This window comes from Natrix helvetica (assembly GCF_964273705.1).
Source record: "Natrix helvetica genome assembly, chromosome: 3".
Taxonomy (NCBI): domain Eukaryota; kingdom Metazoa; phylum Chordata; class Lepidosauria; order Squamata; family Natricidae; genus Natrix; species Natrix helvetica.
In genome coordinates this window covers 30,778,678-30,800,070 of record NC_138549.1, presented here as the reverse complement: position 1 = coordinate 30,800,070, position 21,393 = coordinate 30,778,678, and the positions used below count along the sequence as shown (strand labels likewise).

Sequence of the window (21,393 nt, the reverse complement as noted above, 5' to 3'; positions counted from 1 at the left end):
TGGGCAATAAATAAATATAAAAACAGCAAAACCCAATTAATGATAAGCATTCCTATTACAATAGAAATCACTAAAGAATATATTTATTTATCCATTAAAACAAGTGCAACTGTAAAATGATTAGCTTTGGCTATTTTAGGCATAAAGTTATACAATATAATATAATAGCAGAGTTGAAAGGGACCTTGGAGGTCTTCTAGTCCAACCCCCTGCCTAGGCAGGAAACCCTATACTATTTCAGACAAATGGCTATCCAACATCTTCTTAAAACTTCCAGTGTTGGGGCATTCACAACTTCTGGAGGCAAGCTGTTCCACTGATTAATTGTTCTAACTGTCAGAAAAGTTGGTTTTGTGTTTCGTGCAGCAATCACTACCTGATAACAAAAACTTGCAAAATCATTGTGGATTATTGCTTCATATCTCACATAAATAGAAGAGTAACAAAAACAATGGTTTGTGATAACTGGGGACAAAAATAAGCATGAATGGTCTTGCAGCATTGCTGACAAAATTTTGTTCCTTACAAAAATAAGAAATGCTGAAGATTTGTTATCTTTCAGTTGTACATAAGCTTAAAAATCTGTGACCTTCACTGCAAATTGGCATACTTTAAAGATTATACTACTTACAGTACATTACATAGGTAAAAGAGTAGATTAGAATATGTGTTCACACATTAAATTCAATAAATAGTCATCAATTTAGGAGATTCAAATGTCTACATGTTCCTTTCTGGTTTTTCAGCAGAAAAAAATTAAAAAGTAGATTGTCTGCTATGCTATGTTTAGGCAAATGTGGAATCCTTCCAACCTCACATTAAATATAATTTTAGTGTTTCCATTGATGTCCATCCACTGCTATCCAGAATTAATGCAAGCTAAATTATCCAAAAAGCTCCAACTGGAAAAAAACGAACAGTCAATTCTATACTGAAGAAGAAAAACTGACTGAAATAAATAAAATGCTATAAAAACAAAATTTATGTTGGTTCATAAAATGAAAGATATTCTCAGATACCTGTTGTGAAAATCCACAGAAGAATTGGTATAAAAACTGAGGAAAAATGAAGCAGACATTCTGGAAGACAAGAGCAAAAGATATTGCACAAATGATCACAAACAAAGTGGTAGCAATACAGTCAAATATTTAAGTTCAAACAATTATAAATGTTAGTTTTTAATAAGACATTACATTAATATTCTTTTAAACACATTTTTCAATTATATATATATAATTGAAATTAGCTCGAAATAGATCTATACTAGTCTCCCTTTATTTATTTATCAGGACAAATACAATATATATATTGTATATATATATATGTGTGTGTGTGTGTGTGTGTGTGTTTGCGTTACAACCCCTGGTATGCCCAAATATGGGAGGGAGCTCACTCCTCCCTCTTTCTGTCCTTCGGCTCATCACAGAAAACCATGCAGGCAGAAACCCATATTTTTATTTTTAATGTTGCCTTTTTATATTTGTGTTGTATTTGTGCTGATAACACAAACACATACTTATTTCCCTGGCTTAGCTGATAAAGGAGGAGAACTGGTGGTGTAGTGGCTAGCAAGTCTGCCTAATATGTAACACATCCCAGGTTCAAATCCCAGTAAGGGTATGGCTAGCTAAACAGCTTGAAATGGATCCATACTAGTCTCCCTTTATTTATTTATCAGCACAAATACAACATATAGGACAGAAAGAGGGAGTAGTGACCTTCCTCCCATATTTAGGCATACCAGGGGTTGTAACACAAATACATACATATGTATTTGTGTTACATATATATATATTTCAATTTATTGCAATTGCAAGCCAGTACAAGCAGAGTACATTGTATTCTCAGAATTCTCACACACTGGACAGAATGAATATCTGCAAGAAACAAGCCGTGACAAATTAAAATATAATGATGCACTTCTTGCTCCAGACTGTCAGCTGAATGTCACTTAGATAGTAGATGGGTGGGTAGATAGTTTCTAATGAATATTTTCACAGTGCAAGCTCAGTGTATGTCCTAAATAATAAAGCAATGCCATCATAAAGACATCTGTTCAGAATCTTAATTTTTTGCACTTTTTTCTTGTACTTGAGATGCTGTCTGTTTTTTCACAGTTCTCTTATCTCCTGTACTTCTAATTGTTTTGCATGCAACTAAAGAGGAAATTATTACTTTTTTCTCTTTTAATACTACAGTCATGTCAGCTTCTGGATTGAGAAGATTAGCTGGTGACATTATCATTGCTTAGGGCTCTCCTTTCATGTCCCTACTAAGCTACCCACCAAAATGGCATCCATCTATCTACTCATGGTTGTCCCCCTTTTGAACTGCTGAGTCTGCAGGAGTTGGCGTGAGTGATGGGAGGTCACCTTGTCCCATGGCAGCAACTGGGTCTTGAACACGAGCCTGCTGATCATCAGCCCAGTGTCGTAATCATGTGAACCACTGCACTCCTTTTTCTATTTTAAAAATAACGTTAATTTTGTCTGTACATTGCAAAACTAATTTAGCTCTCAAAGTAGAAGGGGATGATTCCCTAGTCACATACAGGCTAGTAGATGGTGTTATAGAATGCATTCCATTTTAGTCAGTTTCTTTTACTTTTTCAACTTTTCCTACTTAACAATAAGTTGTACTGGTTGTGGAATACCTTTACATTTTTTATGTTGGAGTTATTGAGTGGCCATCAGGTAACAGTATACCACTGGAAGGTAAGGTAAAGGTTCCCCTCGAACATATATGCTAGTCCTTCCTGACTCTAGGGGGCGGTACTCATCTCTGTTTCAAAGCCAAAGGGCCAGCACTGTCTGAAGATGGTCTCCATGGTCATGTGGCCGGCATGACTAAATGCCAAAAGCGCACAGAACACCGTTACCTTCCCACCAAAGATGGTTCCTTGTTCTAATTGCATTTTTACATTCTTTCGAACTGCTAAGTTGGCAGAAGCTGGGACAAGTAACAGAGTTCACTATGTTACGCGGCACTAGGGTTTCGAACTGTCGAAATGCCAACCTTTCTGATCAACAAGCTCAGCGTCTTAGCCCCTGAGCCACCACTTAGCCACTGGAAGATAAGCACTGACAATATGTAAAAACTACACCAAGGCAGGAAGAAAGTGTGAGAAGAACCAGTGGGTTGATGAGAGAGGAAGTTTGAGACTTCCAACATTTCACCTAATGGGCTCAGTTCTGACATAGCAATTCCAAAATCTGTATATTGCAACGAATTTCTGGGGACTAAGGAAAGAGAATGGTGGTTTGCAGAATATTTCAGGCTTAGAATATCTTCATATTTAGGTTTTAAATGACAGGTTACCTGAGGAACCGACTCATCCCTACCCTGTCAGGCAGGGAAGGTATGTTACAGAGTCTGTCAGTTAGAGAATTTCAACTGGCAGGATCCAGGAAGAGGGCCTTCTCTGCTCCTGCCTGGCGCTCTTGAATATCCCCTCTCTAGAGGTGAGTCATCTCCCACTCTCCTGCCCTTTCAAAGGAGTTTGAAGATCTGGCTCTGACAACTCACACGGGGCTCACTGAGCAGGATGCAAACCTGGGTTTGGTTGGTACCTTGTTGCTGTTTGTCCTGCCTCTTAACTTCTAACTTAACTTCTATTTATCCTTGTTTTTATCTATCTCGTTTTACTGATGTCATGCATTTAAAAATAGTTTTCAGGCTTTTAACTGTACACTGCCCAGAGTCATTCTGAGGGTGAGATGGACGGTAGTTAAATTTGACAAATAAATTTTAAAATATTCTTTCTTTCTCCAGAAAATGGGTAAGGATTACCCCACTGCATCAAATGTCTCTTTGCAAGAGGATCAAAAACTCAAATACAGGGGGTGCTAAAGTAAATGTAGCCAGTAAGGCAAATCTAGGATATCACCCACTTTACATTTCAACATGCAGTACAGTATCTAGTTAATAAGATTTGTTGGGTTCTGAATGGCTGCAAAGGGCTTGATACTATCAATTTGCCCTTGAAAAGAAAGACAAAAGTATCAATCCTTTATCCAAGGTAAAGGCTAGGAAAAGAAAGATTAGGAGAATCCAAACAATTGTGTGTGTGTGTGTGTGTGTGTGTGTGTGTGTGAGTGTGAGTGAAAGGAAGATAAATGATACAGAAACAAGGACATAGTATGCATCTAATAAACTACTTAATGCTTAGAACGTGTCCCTGTTGTCTGGAGAAGGAGGATAATATAGAAACGAATATATTTCTGTCCATCAATTGCTACAGTAGACCATATTGATCAGATGAGCTATTTATAGATCAATCATGGGAATACTTTGGCCATGCTGGTTCAAATGGATATTAAAACTGATATTCAACTCGAAGTGGAACTTTGTCATTTTCTGTGAGATGGAAGGACATATAAATTTGATAAATAATTGAATACACAAATGAACAAACTTAAAAATAATAGCTTGGGGAAAGTAATAGCTTGCCTTTGAGTCACCTTATTTTGTCCATTAATTACTGTCTTTGGGATAAAGCCATTTCAGAGGCCATAGCTGAATGGCATGGTATTGGAGCAATGTATTATCATTGCTCCGTATATCAAGGTACTGGGTAGGAATAAAATATAATTTGGTCCAAGATATACCATGTATCCTGAAGCCTTTGTGGAATAAGCTGATCTAAAATACCTGAAATTGGCATGTTAAAGTACAAGTTTACAAAGCTATGGTTTTGTTGTTGAAAATGTATAAAAATACCAATTAAAGTTGCTGTTATTATGATCCAGGCAACCAGTCTTGACATAAAAACATTTGTCTTCTGTTCAGCTTGGTTGACTGAAATAGGAACCTGATAAATATTGCAACCATCAAACAACTTGCTTCTTTATTTATTAGAGTAATGATTGTTCCAGTAATAAGTGGTTTTAGGACTGCGGGGTTTTTGTTTTGCTATCCATACAACAATTGTTATGCCAGCAAATCGATGATGACAATGAGGGACACCACCTGCTACCAAATATGGGATCAAAAGGACTGCAAGGTTATAAGCCAACAGACCTCCTTGGGTCACAAACCAATTTTCCATTTTCAAAAACTCTTTGCCCGCATCAGATAAACAGTAGTAAAAAAAACCTAAGCTTAAATTATTTGGTATGAGTGCAGAAAAGGGCTGTCATGGCTTGAGTCCAAAATCACACTACGTGCATAGAAAATCCTTCCATTAATATGGAGAGAGAGGCTACTGATACTCCAGAGAGCATCAGAATGCTAGGAAACCTTCCCAATAATTTGGGGATGTGTACTACTGCTAGTGTAAGTAGATCAGTGCTATTGTACACCAGCAGAAGTGACTTCTGTTGACTTCTGAGACCACGGTAAAAGATACACTATTATTGAGTACTTCAAACTTTTTTAAAAGGTGAAGAAAACGCCCTCTTACCTTATAAAAGAAGTATTGCACCAGTTCAGATATCCTGACATAATAAAAATGCCCATGAATCAGTAACATTTTTTTCAAATGTTTAAATTTAGGTATTGCATAGTCGCTGTTTCTTGCAGCTTGACGGCCTTCTTTTCCAATAACGCCTGAGGGGAAAGAACGGCGAGAGCTGGTGAAGTAAAATATGTGCGAGGCTGTGAAATCAAGTTGTAAAATTTATATCAGAAATTCCCTGGGGTTTACATTTGATTGCAATTTTGAGACTGTTAAGAAGGACAGACCCAGCACAATTTGACTTATGACTCAATACCTTTATTTTGAGTGAAAGGAAATGAAGATGCTTACTTACTTCAGATGGAGCCTGTCTACTTACCTATGCCAACATGTGCTTCTAATATCATACTGACATCATTTGCTCCATCACCAATTGCTAATGTGATGGGGTGTTCTTTTGACCATTTAATTAATTTTACAATCTAAAAGGGAAAGAGTGTATTACTTTACTAATTCTATATGTTGTAGTTATGTCCAGTAATTCATTTGCAAGGGATTATTACTTTTCAGATAGAGAACGCTTTCTGAGGAATCTTACTTTCTCAAGAAACTTAGTACTCCCCTTCATTTATCACAGGGAGTAAATAATAAGTAGTTATCTGCACGGATTATCCATGTGAATATTTCCAGATAGCTTTCTCATTCAAGCAAACACAACAGAGCCAAATTTACCTATTTCTCATAGCACTGAAAGTAAGTAGAATATATTAAACAATGGTCCAAATGTAACAGGTGTTTCTCTCAGATATATTGAGTTCTGTTTTCTCTCTTGCACATTTTCCCCTTTTTTCCAGTTATATACCTGATATTAATTTAGACAGAATCCTAATTAGCCCACTTTTCCTGAATTATTTAATAAAATAATTTAGTAAGTAAAAATATCATTTTCCCTTTGTTAAAATTAATTTGTTTTGGGGGGGGTATGTTAAATCTCAGAATGTACATAATTGAGTGTTGCACAGGAGTGCGTCTTGAATGAACTGTTAACTAATTGCTTTCCTGTAGAAATGTTTCTTTTCTCTTTGTGCTTCGTTTTTTCATCCATTATCAGTTATTGAAAGGAGAGCGTTCAACATTTTATAATTACCACAATGTATTATATGACAATTTCAATATTGGCATAACGAGAAAGAAGGAAATACAAACCTGTGCTTTTTGCAAAGGAGCCATGCGACAGCATAAAACTGCACTGCAGTTTCTACAAATTTCAAGGAAGATTTCTCGGTAGTTACCAGAGCTGCCATCTTCCCGCGGTTTCATTATTAATGATAATGCTGCTCCATCAATAATTAAACCATAATCTTGCATTTCAGCTGAAAGCCTTTGAGTGACAAAAGTATAGAAATTAATGCTGCTTTGCAATATAACTAAGCAGTAGCAGACATGCCAAAAGACATCCTGAAATAAAGCAAATTTAGAGTTCCTGGTCTTGTTTCCTTTTTAAATAAATCCAAAGCAGGTTTGTTTGCCCTTTAAGGATTGGAAAAAATAGTACTTTTTTCCCACTAGACCAGTGATGGATAACCTTTTTGGCATCGAGTGCCAAAACTGGAGCATGTGTGCGCACGCTGGAGCGCTGGAACCCGGAAGAGAGCAGCTGGCCACCACGCATGCATGCCATACCAGCTGGCCGGCATGCATGCATGTGACAGCTAGCTGCTCTTTCGGGTTCCATCGTGCAGTGGCCCGGTGTTCATGTGCACCAACCAGCTTCTCTCTTCCAGGTTCCAGCATGCACATGTGCGCTGGCCAACTAGTCTTGCGTATGCGTATAGGAACCCAGAAGAGAGCAGCTGGCTGGCTGGCTATGCACGCGTGCCAGAGGTTTGCCATCACAGCACTAGGCTGTCATTCCATTAATCTCTTAGTCTGCTTCAGGTATGACATATATCAATAGATATAAAAATGGGCTGTTTTCACATTTTAAGGATGCTCTCCAATGCTATCAGACAGCATCAATTTCCATGGGATAGCAGATATGCAACTTCTATTTTCCATTGTTGTTCTAGAGCAAGGGTCCCCAATCCCTGGTCCATGGACCACCACCGGGCCATGGCATGCCAGAAACTGGGCCACGCAAACAAGTGAAGGCCCATCCATGGGATGCAGGCAGCATGCAAAATTACACTCCCTCCGGTCTACGGAAAAAACTCTCTCTACAGAACCGATCCCTGGTGCCTAAGAGGTGGGGGTGGGCACTGCTCTAGAGGACAGATGCTGCATTGGAGGATACACACTACTAGATCCAATTAAGCCCACCAACTCTGTCTGATCATGCAGGATGGGCAGCGACTTCAGGTGACAGAGGTGTCTCAGATAGGTGAGACCCATGGGCATCTAAAGTTTTATAGGTAGCAACCAGAACTCTGAATGTAACTGGAAGTCTGCTGGTAGCCAGTTCAGCACCCCAAGCACAGGTGTCACATAGGTATGTCACCATATTTTTATTCTTTTCTTTTCTTTTATTTATATACCCCCTTTCCAGGGGTGAAATCCAGGAGGTTCGGACAGGTTCTGGAGAACCGGTAGCTGAAATTTTGAGTAGTTCGGAGAACAGGCAAATGCCACCTCTGGCTGGCCCCAGAGTGGGGTGGGAATGGAGATTTTTGCAGGATCCTTCCCCTGCCACGCCCACCAAGCCACACCACACCCACCAAGCCACACCCACAGAACCTGTAGTAAAAACATTTGAAGTTCACCACTGCACCCATCCAATAAGACAAGCAACTCTTAGTGGTATACAATAAGTTTTTTAAAAATTACAAATAATAATCATATTGTTGTTCAAAATTATAAAAAAAGTAATTGGTGAACAGATATTTATAATAACAGAGCTACTTCACTTGTTCACCTTTCTCTGGTGTCCCCAGGCCTGGTGGCACAACCAGGATTTGAGGGACCTTCAGAAAGCAAAGAAAAATGAAGCCATGCTAATCTCAGAGGGGGAGGATAGTCTACAATGGGAAGACCACAACTGAGAAGTCCCATTGCCTAGGGTCCACCAAATGTAGCTCCCTAAATGACAGAACTCACAGCACGCTCTCTACTAAATTTGGTGGGACTGAGGGATGTAACTGGGGAGAGGCAGTCCCTCAAATAAAGCAGTCCCATGCCATATAGAGCTTTAAAGTTCAAAATCAGTTCATGGAGCAGAAGTGTAACATATTTTATAAGGAACAGATATAACTACCCACACCGCTGCATTTTGCATGAACTGAAGTGGCTGGATTCTCTTCAAGGGCAGCCCAGTGTAGAGTGTATTACAATAGTCCAACTGGTGGCTGACTAAGGCATAAGTGAGCATGAGTAGGGTCCCTTGATCTAGGGACAGGCACAATTGGTGCACAATACAAAATTGGGCAAGGGCCCTCCTAGTTCCGCCACCTTCTGCAATTTCCATGTCGTTTTCAAGGACAAAACCACTAGAATCCATTGCAAGAGTCCAAATGTAAGACTTTGAAAGTCTGAAGGCCTTCCTGGTCCAGAGATGAAAAGGGGAGCTCAGATATACCGTAAAATGAATGTATGAGGACATCCACAGGCCCCCCCAAAAGCAATGTTTCCTCTAAATTTTTTTCAGTGTGCGCAGATAAGTATAGTGTTTGAGCGCCACATTTTCATGCCTGAGCAATGAGCACCTGAATTTTTTTCACAAGGATTCTTACCCCCTCGATCTCTTTTGTTCCTCCCCTCCCCCACTCCTCTCCTCCACCTTCAAACTGCTCACGCGGGGTTGCCTGCTCTGAATCCATCTTATAAGAAGCAATATTTGATATTTAATCGAAGCAGAATATAGTGCAAAAATCAAGTTTGCCTTTTTTTATAGCCCTATCATTCTGCTGGTTTATATTCAGTTCACAATCAAGTCTTAATCAAACGTCTTTTTCATAAGTGCAATTTATTTACCTCTCCAGGTACCTTCCAAATCAAATAAGCAATCAAACTTGGAATTTGTCTGATTTTATTCATATCAGCAGCTAATACCTTTGTATTGCAGATTCAATTCATTCAGAGCAAAAAGCCATTCCCAAGCCACGTTGTTATCTTTTCCAAAGCATCAAACCTGCCTTTTCATTCAGCTCTTCAGACTTTCTGATGAAGACATACTTTTTTGGTAGAAAATAACAAAACCAAAATAAGACCTATCTAGCTCTGCCTTTTTGTCACTATTTTGTTGTACTCACAGTGCAATTGTATCAGTTGTATCAGTATATTGGCAATATATGAAGTCTTTTTTCTCTTTTAATGTGAACATATCAAAATAAGCCTTTTCTATTAGTTTCCTTCCATAACCTCAGTTCACATTATTATTTGCCTTGGTACCAACTTCACAGTTCTATATATTATATACATATAATATATATTATATATATATTATAATGTAATAATGCTCTGCTCCCTTGTGACTTTAAAAGGAATGCACCAAGGATTGTTACAGAGGAAGTTGGATTTGCAAAGAAAAACACACACTTTTCTTCTGCACATCTTTCCCTGCTTATACATTCTTGAGATGTCTCGTGCGGACACACCAAGGATTCTAATTCTTTGCGGATGCATCCTTTCCTTCCACCTCACCTCACCAGCTCCCAAACCTCCAGGCAACCCTATTATTTCAAGGCAATCAACCCACTTTTTTTTCAAACGCCCTCCTTTATTGTTTTTTTAAAGTTTAAACTTCATAGACACATATTCTGCTAGCCCTACCTAGTCCCCAAAGGGGGAATACGGTACATGGCTGACTCTTCCTCGCCACGGCAGATGGCTGCGATGCGAGGGGCAGCCCCCACGCATCTGGAGGACTCCCGCTGGATGGATGGATGGCTTGCCTTTCTCCTAACCGCGCTTGCTCAAGCACTTTTTATTTCTTGAAAAGCAAATTTAGGATCCCTCTTTGGTGACAGGTACGAAAGTCACATACCCTGACGGGTTCATGGGTTCCTCAACGGGGGAGGGAGGAGAAAGTCCACCAACAAGCGACCCTACTATGGGGAAAGGACGGTGAGAGGTAGTGGGAAATTAGCAGGCAGCAGCCGCAGCATCCAAGGTTGCAGAACTCCCTCTTCGCCCTTTTATATCTGTCTACATTCCCACACTTCAAGTAAGCCCTCCCGCAAAAGAAAAGAGCCAGGGACGGAGCTCCCCCTGCCCCATTTCAATCCCCCCTTGCCCTCCCTCCTCTGACCTTTAGGGAGAAGAGGATTGGGATTGCGAGAGGGAAAAGTAGACGTGCGAAAGGGAGAACCCGTGCAAGAGGCGATGAACTGGGCATGTCAAAAATCACTGCATTGCAGTTGGAAACTGCTGCATGGCATTTTCTTCTCACGTGCATGGCTGCGCAGCTGCGCAGCTTAGAGGGAACATTGCCCAAAAGTTTTCCATATATACTGATAAAGAACTACCAGTACCTTATTATCTTCTGCTAAAGACAACACATATTTTCACTCTGAATACCGGAAGAGCTTTTAAAATCTATCCATCTTATTCCCCAAAATTTCAACTTTGAGCATGTATTTTAGCAATAGCAATAGCAGTTGGACTTAGATATCATCCTCTAGTGCTTTACAGGACTCTTTGGGTGGTTTTCAATGTCAGCATATTGCCCCCAAAAATCTGGGTTCTCATTTTACTGACCTCAGAAAAATGGAAGGCTGAGTCAACCTTGAACCCCATAAGGATTGAACTCCAGGATATGGGCAGAGTTTGCCTGCAATACTGCACTCTAACCCAGTGGTGGGATTCAATGGTTTGGGCCAGTTCGGGCAAACCAGCTGGCCCCAGGAGTCCCCATGCCCCCCATTTTTGCTCCCAGGAGGCTGCATGCAGGCCTATTAGGCCCAAAGCGGGGTGCAGGGGGGTGCAGCACGTCCCCAATGGCCCATTTTTGTTCCCAGGGGGTGCAGGAGGCTGAGTGCTGTCTGTCACAACCCCTGACAATGCCCACCATGGCCACATCCACCCAGCCAGTCATTAGGGCAGAGAACTTGTTGTTAAATTATTTGAATCCTACCACTGCTCTAACCACTGCACCATCAATATTTTCAACTTACCCTGAGTAGATATCTCTTGTTAAGCTGCCACTGTGCTTTAGAACAGTTTTGCTCAATTCAAATAATACATCATGCAAATTCTGCTCCTCTATTTTCTTTGTGGTCAATTCAAGTATTTGAGTGTTTCTTCTGAATAGCTTGCAGGCATAGCAGGCTGCTGCAGCAGTCTCCATTTTGTCTCCTGTCAGTACCCATACTTTAATGCCAGCCTTCTGCAGGGCATCAATTGTATCAGCAGCTTTTTCCTGTAATCTAGGAAGCAACAATAATAACTAATAAAATTTGGAATTAAAAATATAGTGCATCTATTACTTTACATTTTGTTACATGTCTATATAAGGTAAACCCTCAGTTTAAAATCCTTTTAACAATATATTTTCTATTGTGATATTAACAAATTGTTCAGCTATTTGAATTTGATACAGGAATTAAATTTTTCATCTCCAAAGAATGACGGTGCGTTTTTCAACTGTTTTTACATTTGCCACTAAAGCGATCATTTTTCTAAGCCGGGTGACATTCTAAAGCTTCATTCAATCATTGCAGATTACTGTAACTTAGCTCATTATGTTAAAAATGAAAAAAAAAGCTTTCATTTCCCAAATAATCCCTTTGACCTTGTCTCAATAAATTAGCTAACTAGAGTGTCCTGCGCTGTCCAAACTGAGAAACTATGCTTAACCAATCGAACTATAAGCGTCAGAATCAGTGGTGGGATTCAAGTAATTTAAAAACCAGTGCTCTGCCCTAATGGTTTCTTCCAACAACCAGTTCACCAAGCTGCTCAGAAAGTTAACAACCGGTTCGCCCGAAGTGGTGCGAACTGGCTGAATCCCACCACTGATCAGAATCTTTTTATCACATAGGTACTTGGACCAGGAAAAAAAATTAACTACCACAACTGAATTTAAGATCAAGAACAAGATGTCTGATCTGAATGGAAAGAAGAATACCAACCGATCTTCAACTGCTGTAGCCCCAAGCAAGATAAGCCCATCTTCTATCTGTTCATATGCTTCTGCCAGTTTTTTTTCCCGATCCTGAAGGGCTATTTTTGCCACTTGAAGCTGTTTTTCCACAATCTCGTATTCTTCGTGTGTGAATTTTTTATACGCAACACATAATGTTCGCAAACCCTCCTAAAAAACAATTGTTTTAAAAGCACAAAAAATACTTATTGGAAAGGTTGCATCTTTTTTACTAATGAGCTGTAGTCTGCACAGAAGTATAAGGCATGATTTGTTGAACAAACTATTGTGGTTTTGCTCACATATACAGTAATGCTAAAACCACAAACATACCATTTAAAAGGGTAGCATCAAGAAGATGGAGCCTTTGAGGGCTTGTATGGCTGACATCTTCCAAAACAATGCCTGAGGATCCCACAAGTAAAATAAGATTTGTTAAGTAATTAAGCTCCCCGTTAGAAGAGCGAGTATGCAGAGAAGCGTAATGAGAGTGATATGGAATAACATGCACAAACCAGCATACATAGACACTGAATAGTATAAAAATATAGTAGTTTACTATGTAGAAATATAGAAGGATTCAGAGGCTGGTTAACAGTCCAAGTCATACACGGTTCATTAATTCAGTTATCAAAATAGTCAGTCTAGTACACAAAATATAGCTAACAGTAGCAATACATCAGTATACACCGATCAGCTTCTAACAAAACAGAGAGCTAACAGCCATTCTGGCTCCCTCTTATGGCTGCTTGAGGTAACAAACCAATTACATCTCTTAAGCATTTAAAGTAACAGTAAAGTAATCATAGCTTATATACATTGCCAAGCCAAGCCAAGCCTAGGGTTACATCCCTAACAAGATTAAAAATGGTGACAATCATATGATACATTCACATCTCAGGAAAAAATATTCAAATGATATATAATTACATCACTCTTATGTGAGATCTTTGGGTTAGATCCTTCAAATCTTTGGTTCTATATACAGGTAGATGCTGGGAGCAGGAAAAGACCAATATGATACATGACAAAAATTTCCTTCATGTCATCATGAACAGAATATCACAACTTACAATATATATATACTTCTGTTAGACAGAAGGATTGAAAAGATGCAAATATAGAGAGATGGGATTTCCATCATGATATTATCATATGATTTTGATGGAATCTTGATTTGCTGTGGACATCAATGTATTCCAGAGTTCTGGTAGCTCTGGGGAAAATTACATTTCTTTCTGTTTGATAGACACACTATATGAGTTATACTTAACAGAATTTGGATCTTACCACAGCATTTCGCTCAACTCTTGATCTTATCTGTTCTATTTTTCCTTCTGTAACTCTAGGAAATATAGAAGAATCTGCTCCTTTGCAAAATAGAAAGATTTCCCCTGAAAATATGTAAGCAAAACAAAATGATAAAAGTTTGTTAAATATAGAGTAACCTATCTGAGAAGAGTAAGTGAAGTGACCTTAATAAAAATATGCAAGGTTACCTAGGCAACATTTTTTAAATCCTGAGGAAGAAGATAGTATTCAGAAACAGCTCAGGCCGATTCACGAGAGTATAAAACAGGGAAAGTATAAAAGGGGGCAGAGGGAAGGGATACAACAGAATCACATACAGTATGTAAGACTCTATTATTCTAGCCAATCTCAACAAAGATAGTTCCAGCTTTCCCATGGAGTTGATTTTCTGGACTGGTATTTGGGTTTGACAGTACCTTTCTTCCCCTGGTCTAAACAGATTTCTGAAAATATTAACAGACCTTCTTTAACATAGTTATAGTATATTAAAATAAGGAAGACACAAGTTAGGCACATGCGTACTAAACCCTCTGCTTCAGAGACACATTATTTATCTACAGTAGTACTTTCCCAAGTACATCTTTCTCTTGACATTCTTCCCCCAACAAATTTGGTCCTGTTCCCCTCTGAGAATTATTTTCTGACATATAGGCAGAGTTTGAACTTTTTATAGCTTGTTTAATAACATCTTATTGGGCTGGAAAGAATAAACTGTAAAATTGTATTCTTCAATGTGAAATTATGAAGTTTCTTTTTACTACCTTTTGCTGATTTTACAATCACGCTCATCCGTCTTCTTACTGAATCAAAACTAAGAACTTCTAATAGTTCAAATCTGAAGGGAAAAAAAATAACATTTTGCAATCAGTTACATTTGCATGCAGACATTCTTAATTTTAGAAGAATAGGGATGCCGTGCTTTTATATTTCTTGTGATGGGAAAACAATATCTCTTTGAAATACCATATTCTGACACAAAATTCACTTACAGAGTTCAAAGTCTTTCCAAAATAGCTTAAAGAATCAACCAAGCAGAATATTTTTGCCAAGTTATTTTTATAATGACTTTAAGTGTTTTCATATACAGGAAGTATTCCATTGATCACCCTTGTTTCATATTAAAAATAACTTACCTTTCAATGTCATTTTCTCGATTCAAAATTTCCATAAAATTGTCTTTCAATCGTAAATATGTATAACCAAGTCTGAAAATTCAATTGTAGACACAATAGGGATTAAAATGACCATATTTCAGGTTTATAATACAGTTTGATGTATATTAAAAATACCTGTTTAATATAATTTTCAGTTCAGAAAAATGTCATTTACTCAAGTTGATTAAGGATTCCTTTATCCCGTCTTCTATTTCAAGGATTAGAGAATAGCTAATTTAACTGAGCTATTGATGCCTATCTGTAATCAAATCAGGTTTTTTTTTTTTTTTGCTTTTACCAAGATATTAGATGTATTCAAATGCTGGAATTAGTGAGAACTGTAGAGCATTATTAAGGAAAGTGCAGGGTAGGTATCATTTTTTGTTTGTTCCTCTCCTTACCAGTGAGAGTAGCTAAATAAAGCCAGGTAACTTAAATATCTCTGGTTGCTTAGCATTATATGCTCTGGCTTGTTATTTTTTCTAACAAGTCAAAAGAGTTCAAAGGTTACAAGTTTACTAAGTTGCTCATACTGGTTGAAGCAAGTAGAAGTACCTAAATGCTGTACACAGCAACTTTCTTCAAAATTTTTACTTTCATCACATTTCGGGCTCTCAATTATATTATTGTCTATATATATAGTAAACAAGCCTAATGTAACTTCGTGGAACACGCTTATGAGATAACAATATCCAACATTCCATCTTCTACCTCTCCCCTTTTTGATCTATCTGTCGGGAGCGAACAATTCTTTTAAAAAGATGTGAATATGGATATTCCCCCAAATAGACCAGCTTAACCAGTTTCATGTTGTGTCTGTTGACTTACAAGTACTGTAGGTCTCAAAACAGATTTTTACCATTTTTATTGTTGTGCTTTCTAGCCTCCCTAGGCTGTAATAAAGGTTCTTATTTTTAATAACCTCTAAGCCAGATACGTTCACACAAATTACAATAATGGGTTTAAAAAAAATAAACAACAACCAGAAGAAACATTTATTTTTCAGCAGAAATTAAGGGATACCTAGAGCTGCTCTCAGTCCAAAGCAGAGGTGGTATTCAGCCAGTTATCTCTGGTTTGGGCAAACTGGTAGTGGCGGCTGCGGAGGCTCCACCCACCCGCCCTGAAGTAATGCGTGAGCACTGCAGTGCGAATGTGCAGACAAGGTGCGTGCAAGTGTACTCACATTTGCAAACCAGTAGGGAAGGGAAGTGAATCCCATCTCTGGTCCAAAGTAACATCCCACACACCACTAGGTCTACTTTTGTTTTCTTAATCAGGGACGTGCGGTCAGGGGAGGCAGGGGAGGCAGAGCCTCACCTCTCTTCATGAAATAATAGTATATAATATTATATACATCTGTCCGGCCGCGCCCGGGAGCTGCGGAGGCAGAAATGTTGTCGGCGCTCCCAGATGACGAAGGCACGAAAGCGACTCGTCGTTCCCCAGTTGCTTTCGTGCCTTCATCATCCGGGAGCGCCAACAACATTTCTGCCTCCGCCCTCCGCAGCTCCCGGGCGCAGCCGGACGGATGTAGCCACAGCGACGCCGAGGCGGTCCGGGCGGCCGAAAGAGCGAGTGAGGCAGCCTGATCCTCGGTCGCTCGCCCACCGGACTGCCTTGGCACCATTCTGGCTACCTCCAGCCGGGCGCGCCCGAGAGCTGTGGAGGGCGAAGGCAGAAATGTTGTCGGCGCTCCCGGATGACGAAGGCACGAAAGCGACTGGGGAACACCGAGAACCTTCCTGCCTCTGCTGGATTTCGAGTGCTCCTCGCGACTGCAATATGCAGTCGTGAGGAGCGTGCAAAGTCCAGCAGAGGCAGGATGGTTCTCGTCGTTCCCCAGTCGCTTTCGAGGACTGCGGAGTGCGAGCCGGCGGAGCACGCTCAGGAAGGCGGGGAATGGGATCACGTGTGCTGGAGGCTGAGGCAGCCTGAGCCTCCAGCACACGTGGTCCCATTCCCCGCCTTCCTGATGATGTCACCAGCCTCACCAGCCATAAACCGCACGTCACTGTTCTTAATATAGGTATTTTCCTCACAGACATATTTTCAATGATAACATTGTCCCCTGTGCTCATACTATGAAATGAAAGAGACATTTGATCTTACACAATTTTTGAGACAATTATACTAACTTGCACGTACCTCTGAATTCCTTCAACTAAAGCAACTTCGTCAGGGGATGATGAAATATATACAGAAGATTTTCCTGAAAGTTGAGCTTTCTTTACTCCATCTACCATATCATCTTCCTTCACTTGAACTGTATGACAAAGGCATAGAGCTCGGAAAAAGAGCTCTTCTCGGTCCTAATAAATTAAAAAGGAAATACATTTATGAAGATCACTAATACAGGAAAAAATATTGGACATTTAAATTTATTAGACTGATGGGCTCAAAGTGGATATATTATTAGTAATAATCCTAATTTAAGGAAGCTGATTGAAGGGGAGAAATTCCTCTCTCCCTCCTTCCACCAACACTTCTGATTCCTGAAATTTGTCCATGAGGTCATTGAGGTCTTATGAACAAATTGGAATGGGACAAAAGATAAGGGGTTGCAGAGAGGAAGGGAAAGGAAAACTTTCCATTGTTGTAAGTGTACCTATTTTAAGAAAAATCTCTATAAATAAATTAAACAAATTCAATGTATTTAAAGAACTAATGTTCTGAATCTGTTCATTAAAAAGTGTTTAGTCGTTCTATTTCTGGATACAGCTACAGGGAACTTAGCTGCTTAAAAGAAGTCCCATCTGAACACTCTTTGTTTCTTATTATAGTTTATATAGCCATTTCCCTGCTCACTTAGGACCATTACTAGACCAATGACAGAGAGTCTGTGATGTTGAACCGATAATAAAATGATCTTTTCGGATCAATATGCACTTTGCACTCAGGACTTTTTACAACTTTATTAAGTTAGGCTACTGAGATTATCTGAAGTGTTATGAGCTCTGAGATAAAAGAGAGATAAAGAGACAGAAAAGAAAAGTTGAAGTGGTTTGAAGAAACCGTCTCTGAGCAACGAGCCAATTCAACTCTGTGTTACAAAAGTCAATGTCAATGTAAGCCTTTCACAATGATAAGTGCAATCATCTCGTCCACCAAACAAAGTCGTTTTAGAGCAGTTAAGTTTACCTTTGCACCAATGAATGATTAGTGTAGCTAAATAGATACATTTAAATGTAAACATGATTAAAAAGTGTGCTGCCACCAAGCTCTTGCTATCCTTATTCAATCCTCTAGATCAGCGGTCACCAACTGGTGGTCCGTGAGAAAATTTTGGTGGTCCACAGAAAAATTATTTGCCTTTTTTATATTGCACTAAATGTTATTTATCTTTTTTTAAAATCATATTAGTGGTCTGCAGGATTTAAAATTATGAATGTAGTGGTCACGGAGGTCCGAAAGGTTGGTGACCGCTGCTCTAGATCCATCCTTCTTTCCCGTCTTATCAAACCAGGGAGGCATCAATCGCAATCCTTGGATTTAGCATGCTAATCTACTAAATCTACTTTCTACATTACTCCAATTTAATTTCAGCTCAAGTGGTACTATCTTCATTTATCAGTTGGATGACCAGAGAATTCTAAATTATTCTCTGTGGTGGTTTTGATATTACTGTCAAATTAGCAACATCTTAGAAAAAGCATTTAACACTTTAAAAGCACAATACCTATCTGACAGAAAGCTACTTCAACCAAGTGATTCAAGTGCCATGTTTTTAATAATGGATCAGGGCAGTAAACTGGATGGGAAGACAACAACACATGGTTGCCAACAAAGTTACATAAATGTGTCCAGAATTTTTTTTAAAAAAAAATCAAGCTTATTGTTTCAATATTTTAGATCAGCATTAACAAAACCAAGCACAACTGTTCATACTTTTCCACTTCCTCCTGGGGATGAATCAATCATATCAATTCCAGTACAGTCATGGAGAATTTGGCCATTACAGATGACATGGGGTATATAAACATGCCCCTCAATGCAGCACTCTATAAATTCCATATTGTTTTCAGTTAATGTCCCTGTTTTATCTGTGAAGACATATTCAACCTGAAAAGAAAAAGATAGCATAAGCTAGGATTTACACAACAAGGACAGATTTGAATGATTATGTCTGTGCATTTTGAAATTATGTCATTTGGTCTTTAGAAAACTAACAATATTTTCTTAGGAGGCATTTTGCTATAATGCAAATTAATGCAATTCAGAGGAAAAAACTGGTTTATTATTTTTTTAAATCATATTTTAAATGTATCTTCATTATCTTTATGAATTTTAAATGGTAAGCATGCTTTCACTACAAGGAACACTAAATGATTTGGATTGTGATACCGGTAATCTTTGACTTACGACCATTCATTTGGTGACTATTCAAAGTTAGAATGGTGCTGAAAAAAGTGACTTATGACTGGGCTTTCATACTTATGACCATTGTAATATCCTCACAGTCTGTTCTGTCCCAAGCCTCTACAATATATACAGACACAGACTTGGCTGTCTGCCACAACTAAGGAGGGAGATAAGCAACCCCTTGGCTGGGAGCCCAGAAAGCTATTTCTATGAAACAAGGCTTGAACTCACGAAATTCTCCCAATCTTTCTCTACAGCTGGATCAGTAAATTGTTGTTTCCTGCAAAATTCCCCTCCCGTCACCCCACCTATAAGCTGTCTAGGAGGGGCCAATCAGTAGCCACCTGTTCCTATTTCCTTCTGTGACCCTTTTTCCAAAGCTGCTCCCTCCTCCTCGCAGCCCTACACACACGTACGTCAGAGAGCCTCCCTCTGTTCTTCCTCACTGCTCCCTGACTCAGACGCCACCTGGTGGCCAACAGGCCTCTCTAGTCCCTACTCTGACTCCGAACACCCCCCAGAGTCTTACTCAGCCTCCAGGGCAGTCCCATAGTGTTCATCACTGCCAGATTCCACCAACAGCTCAGCTGGCCACTGTTGGGCCACAACACAGTCATGTGATCAAAATTTGTGCTCTTGGCAACTGACATGCATTTATGACAGTTGCACTGTCCCGGAGTTGATAATCACTATATGTAGCTTTCCCAGCCAATTTCCAACAAGCAAAGTCAAGCCAGATTCACTTAACAAAGTCATGATTCAGTTAACCACTGTAGTGATTCACTTAACAACTGTGGCAAAAAGGTTGTAAAATGGGGCAAAGCCCACTTAACAACTCCCTTGCCTAGGAATGGAAATGTTGAGCTCAGTTGTGGTTGTAAATCGAGGGCTACTTATATATCAGCAGAGTATCTCTATGGAGATTCTCAGTCATCCAGGTCATGATTGTCCAATTAGGTGCTTTTTCAAAAGCAACTGGATTTCTTTTGCTTTTCCTTGAAGATCGAGAAAATTGAGAAGCAAAACATATTCAAGGAAAAAAAAAAAGCCAGTTGTCTTTTGAAAAAGCACCTTTAAGAGTATCAGCAGAGTGCTGCATGGTTTTTGCACTATTATTTAAATAATAATCTAAGCTGTCTAAAATGTGAATTTTCAATACTGATAGTACTGATAGTGTTTTTTTCTAATAATACAATGCATGACAATCAATCAGGTCTAGTTTGGATGTCACAATGAATGAATGAATGAATGAATGAATGAATGAATGAATGAATGAATGATTGAATAAACAAACAAACAAACAAACAAACAAACAAACAAACAATGATTTGTGGTTCTCCAGGAACTTTTGCCATTGGGCATTCTGACTGGAGTTTTTGAGAGATTCAAAGTCATATACTTTCTGGCCCTTTGCCATACTGCATTTAGTGTTGTGAGTTGTAAAAAAAAGATGTATCTTGTTAGTCATAGCTTTTTCCATCTCCTAGGGCAGGACATTTGAAGCTACTGATCAATATTCCATAGGTTTCTTTATTACCAAATATCTAAAGTCGACTATGATTTATAAGAAATTCATAAAGTTCTTACTGAAATTCTGATCAGTAAAATCTATATGCCATCTAAATCAGACAAATGATTGTGCATTATAATAATAAAAATAATTACAGGAAAATTGAAATATTAATCTGTCCAGTTATCTTTACAACAAAGACAGCTGTGATATCTTTATAGTTGCTTCTGCATGACAGTTACCTGCCCTAACTCTTCATTAAGATCAGAGGTATTCACGAGTGGTCCTTCACCTGTTTCTTCATCAAACATTTCTTCATCCCAAGTGAGAAAATAAGAACCAAGAAATTTCTGCATTTCTACTGTGACATACATAGAAACAGGAATGATGTAGTTGAAAAGGACCATGAAAGAAAGAAAATCTGTAAATGCTGCAATAAACTGCCAAGAGAAGACAAAAATAAAAAATATCAATATAAGCTAGTTTATGCTAGACCACAATATTATTCATATTAACTTGAGAGAAGCGGTTACAGTTGGATTTATTTTTTTGAAAACTTGTAAATAATTGAGCTCTTAGACATTTT

The 21,393-nt window shown here is 38.9% G+C and overlaps 1 protein-coding gene across 4 annotated transcripts in view; it reads right to left on the bottom strand.

Annotated features, from left to right (window-relative positions):
- ATP11A (ATPase phospholipid transporting 11A) overlaps window positions 1-21,393 on the bottom strand; it is a 147,072-nt gene that overhangs the window by 23,160 nt on the left and 102,519 nt on the right. For all 4 annotated transcript variants that reach the window (XM_081946419.1, XM_081946418.1, XM_081946421.1 and 1 more), the window contains exons 12-23: window positions 21,050-21,247; window positions 18,824-18,997; window positions 17,084-17,247; window positions 14,915-14,986; window positions 14,543-14,616; window positions 13,761-13,864; window positions 12,460-12,641; window positions 11,503-11,754; window positions 6,602-6,776; window positions 5,775-5,877; window positions 5,402-5,547; window positions 1,020-1,079 (exon numbers count right to left, since the gene is read on the bottom strand). In XM_081946419.1, the coding sequence (XP_081802545.1) occupies window positions 1,020-1,079; window positions 5,402-5,547; window positions 5,775-5,877; window positions 6,602-6,776; window positions 11,503-11,754; window positions 12,460-12,641; window positions 13,761-13,864; window positions 14,543-14,616; window positions 14,915-14,986; window positions 17,084-17,247; window positions 18,824-18,997; window positions 21,050-21,247 (1,704 nt within the window). The remainder of the gene's footprint in view (window positions 1-1,019; window positions 1,080-5,401; window positions 5,548-5,774; window positions 5,878-6,601; window positions 6,777-11,502; window positions 11,755-12,459; window positions 12,642-13,760; window positions 13,865-14,542; window positions 14,617-14,914; window positions 14,987-17,083; window positions 17,248-18,823; window positions 18,998-21,049; window positions 21,248-21,393) is intronic.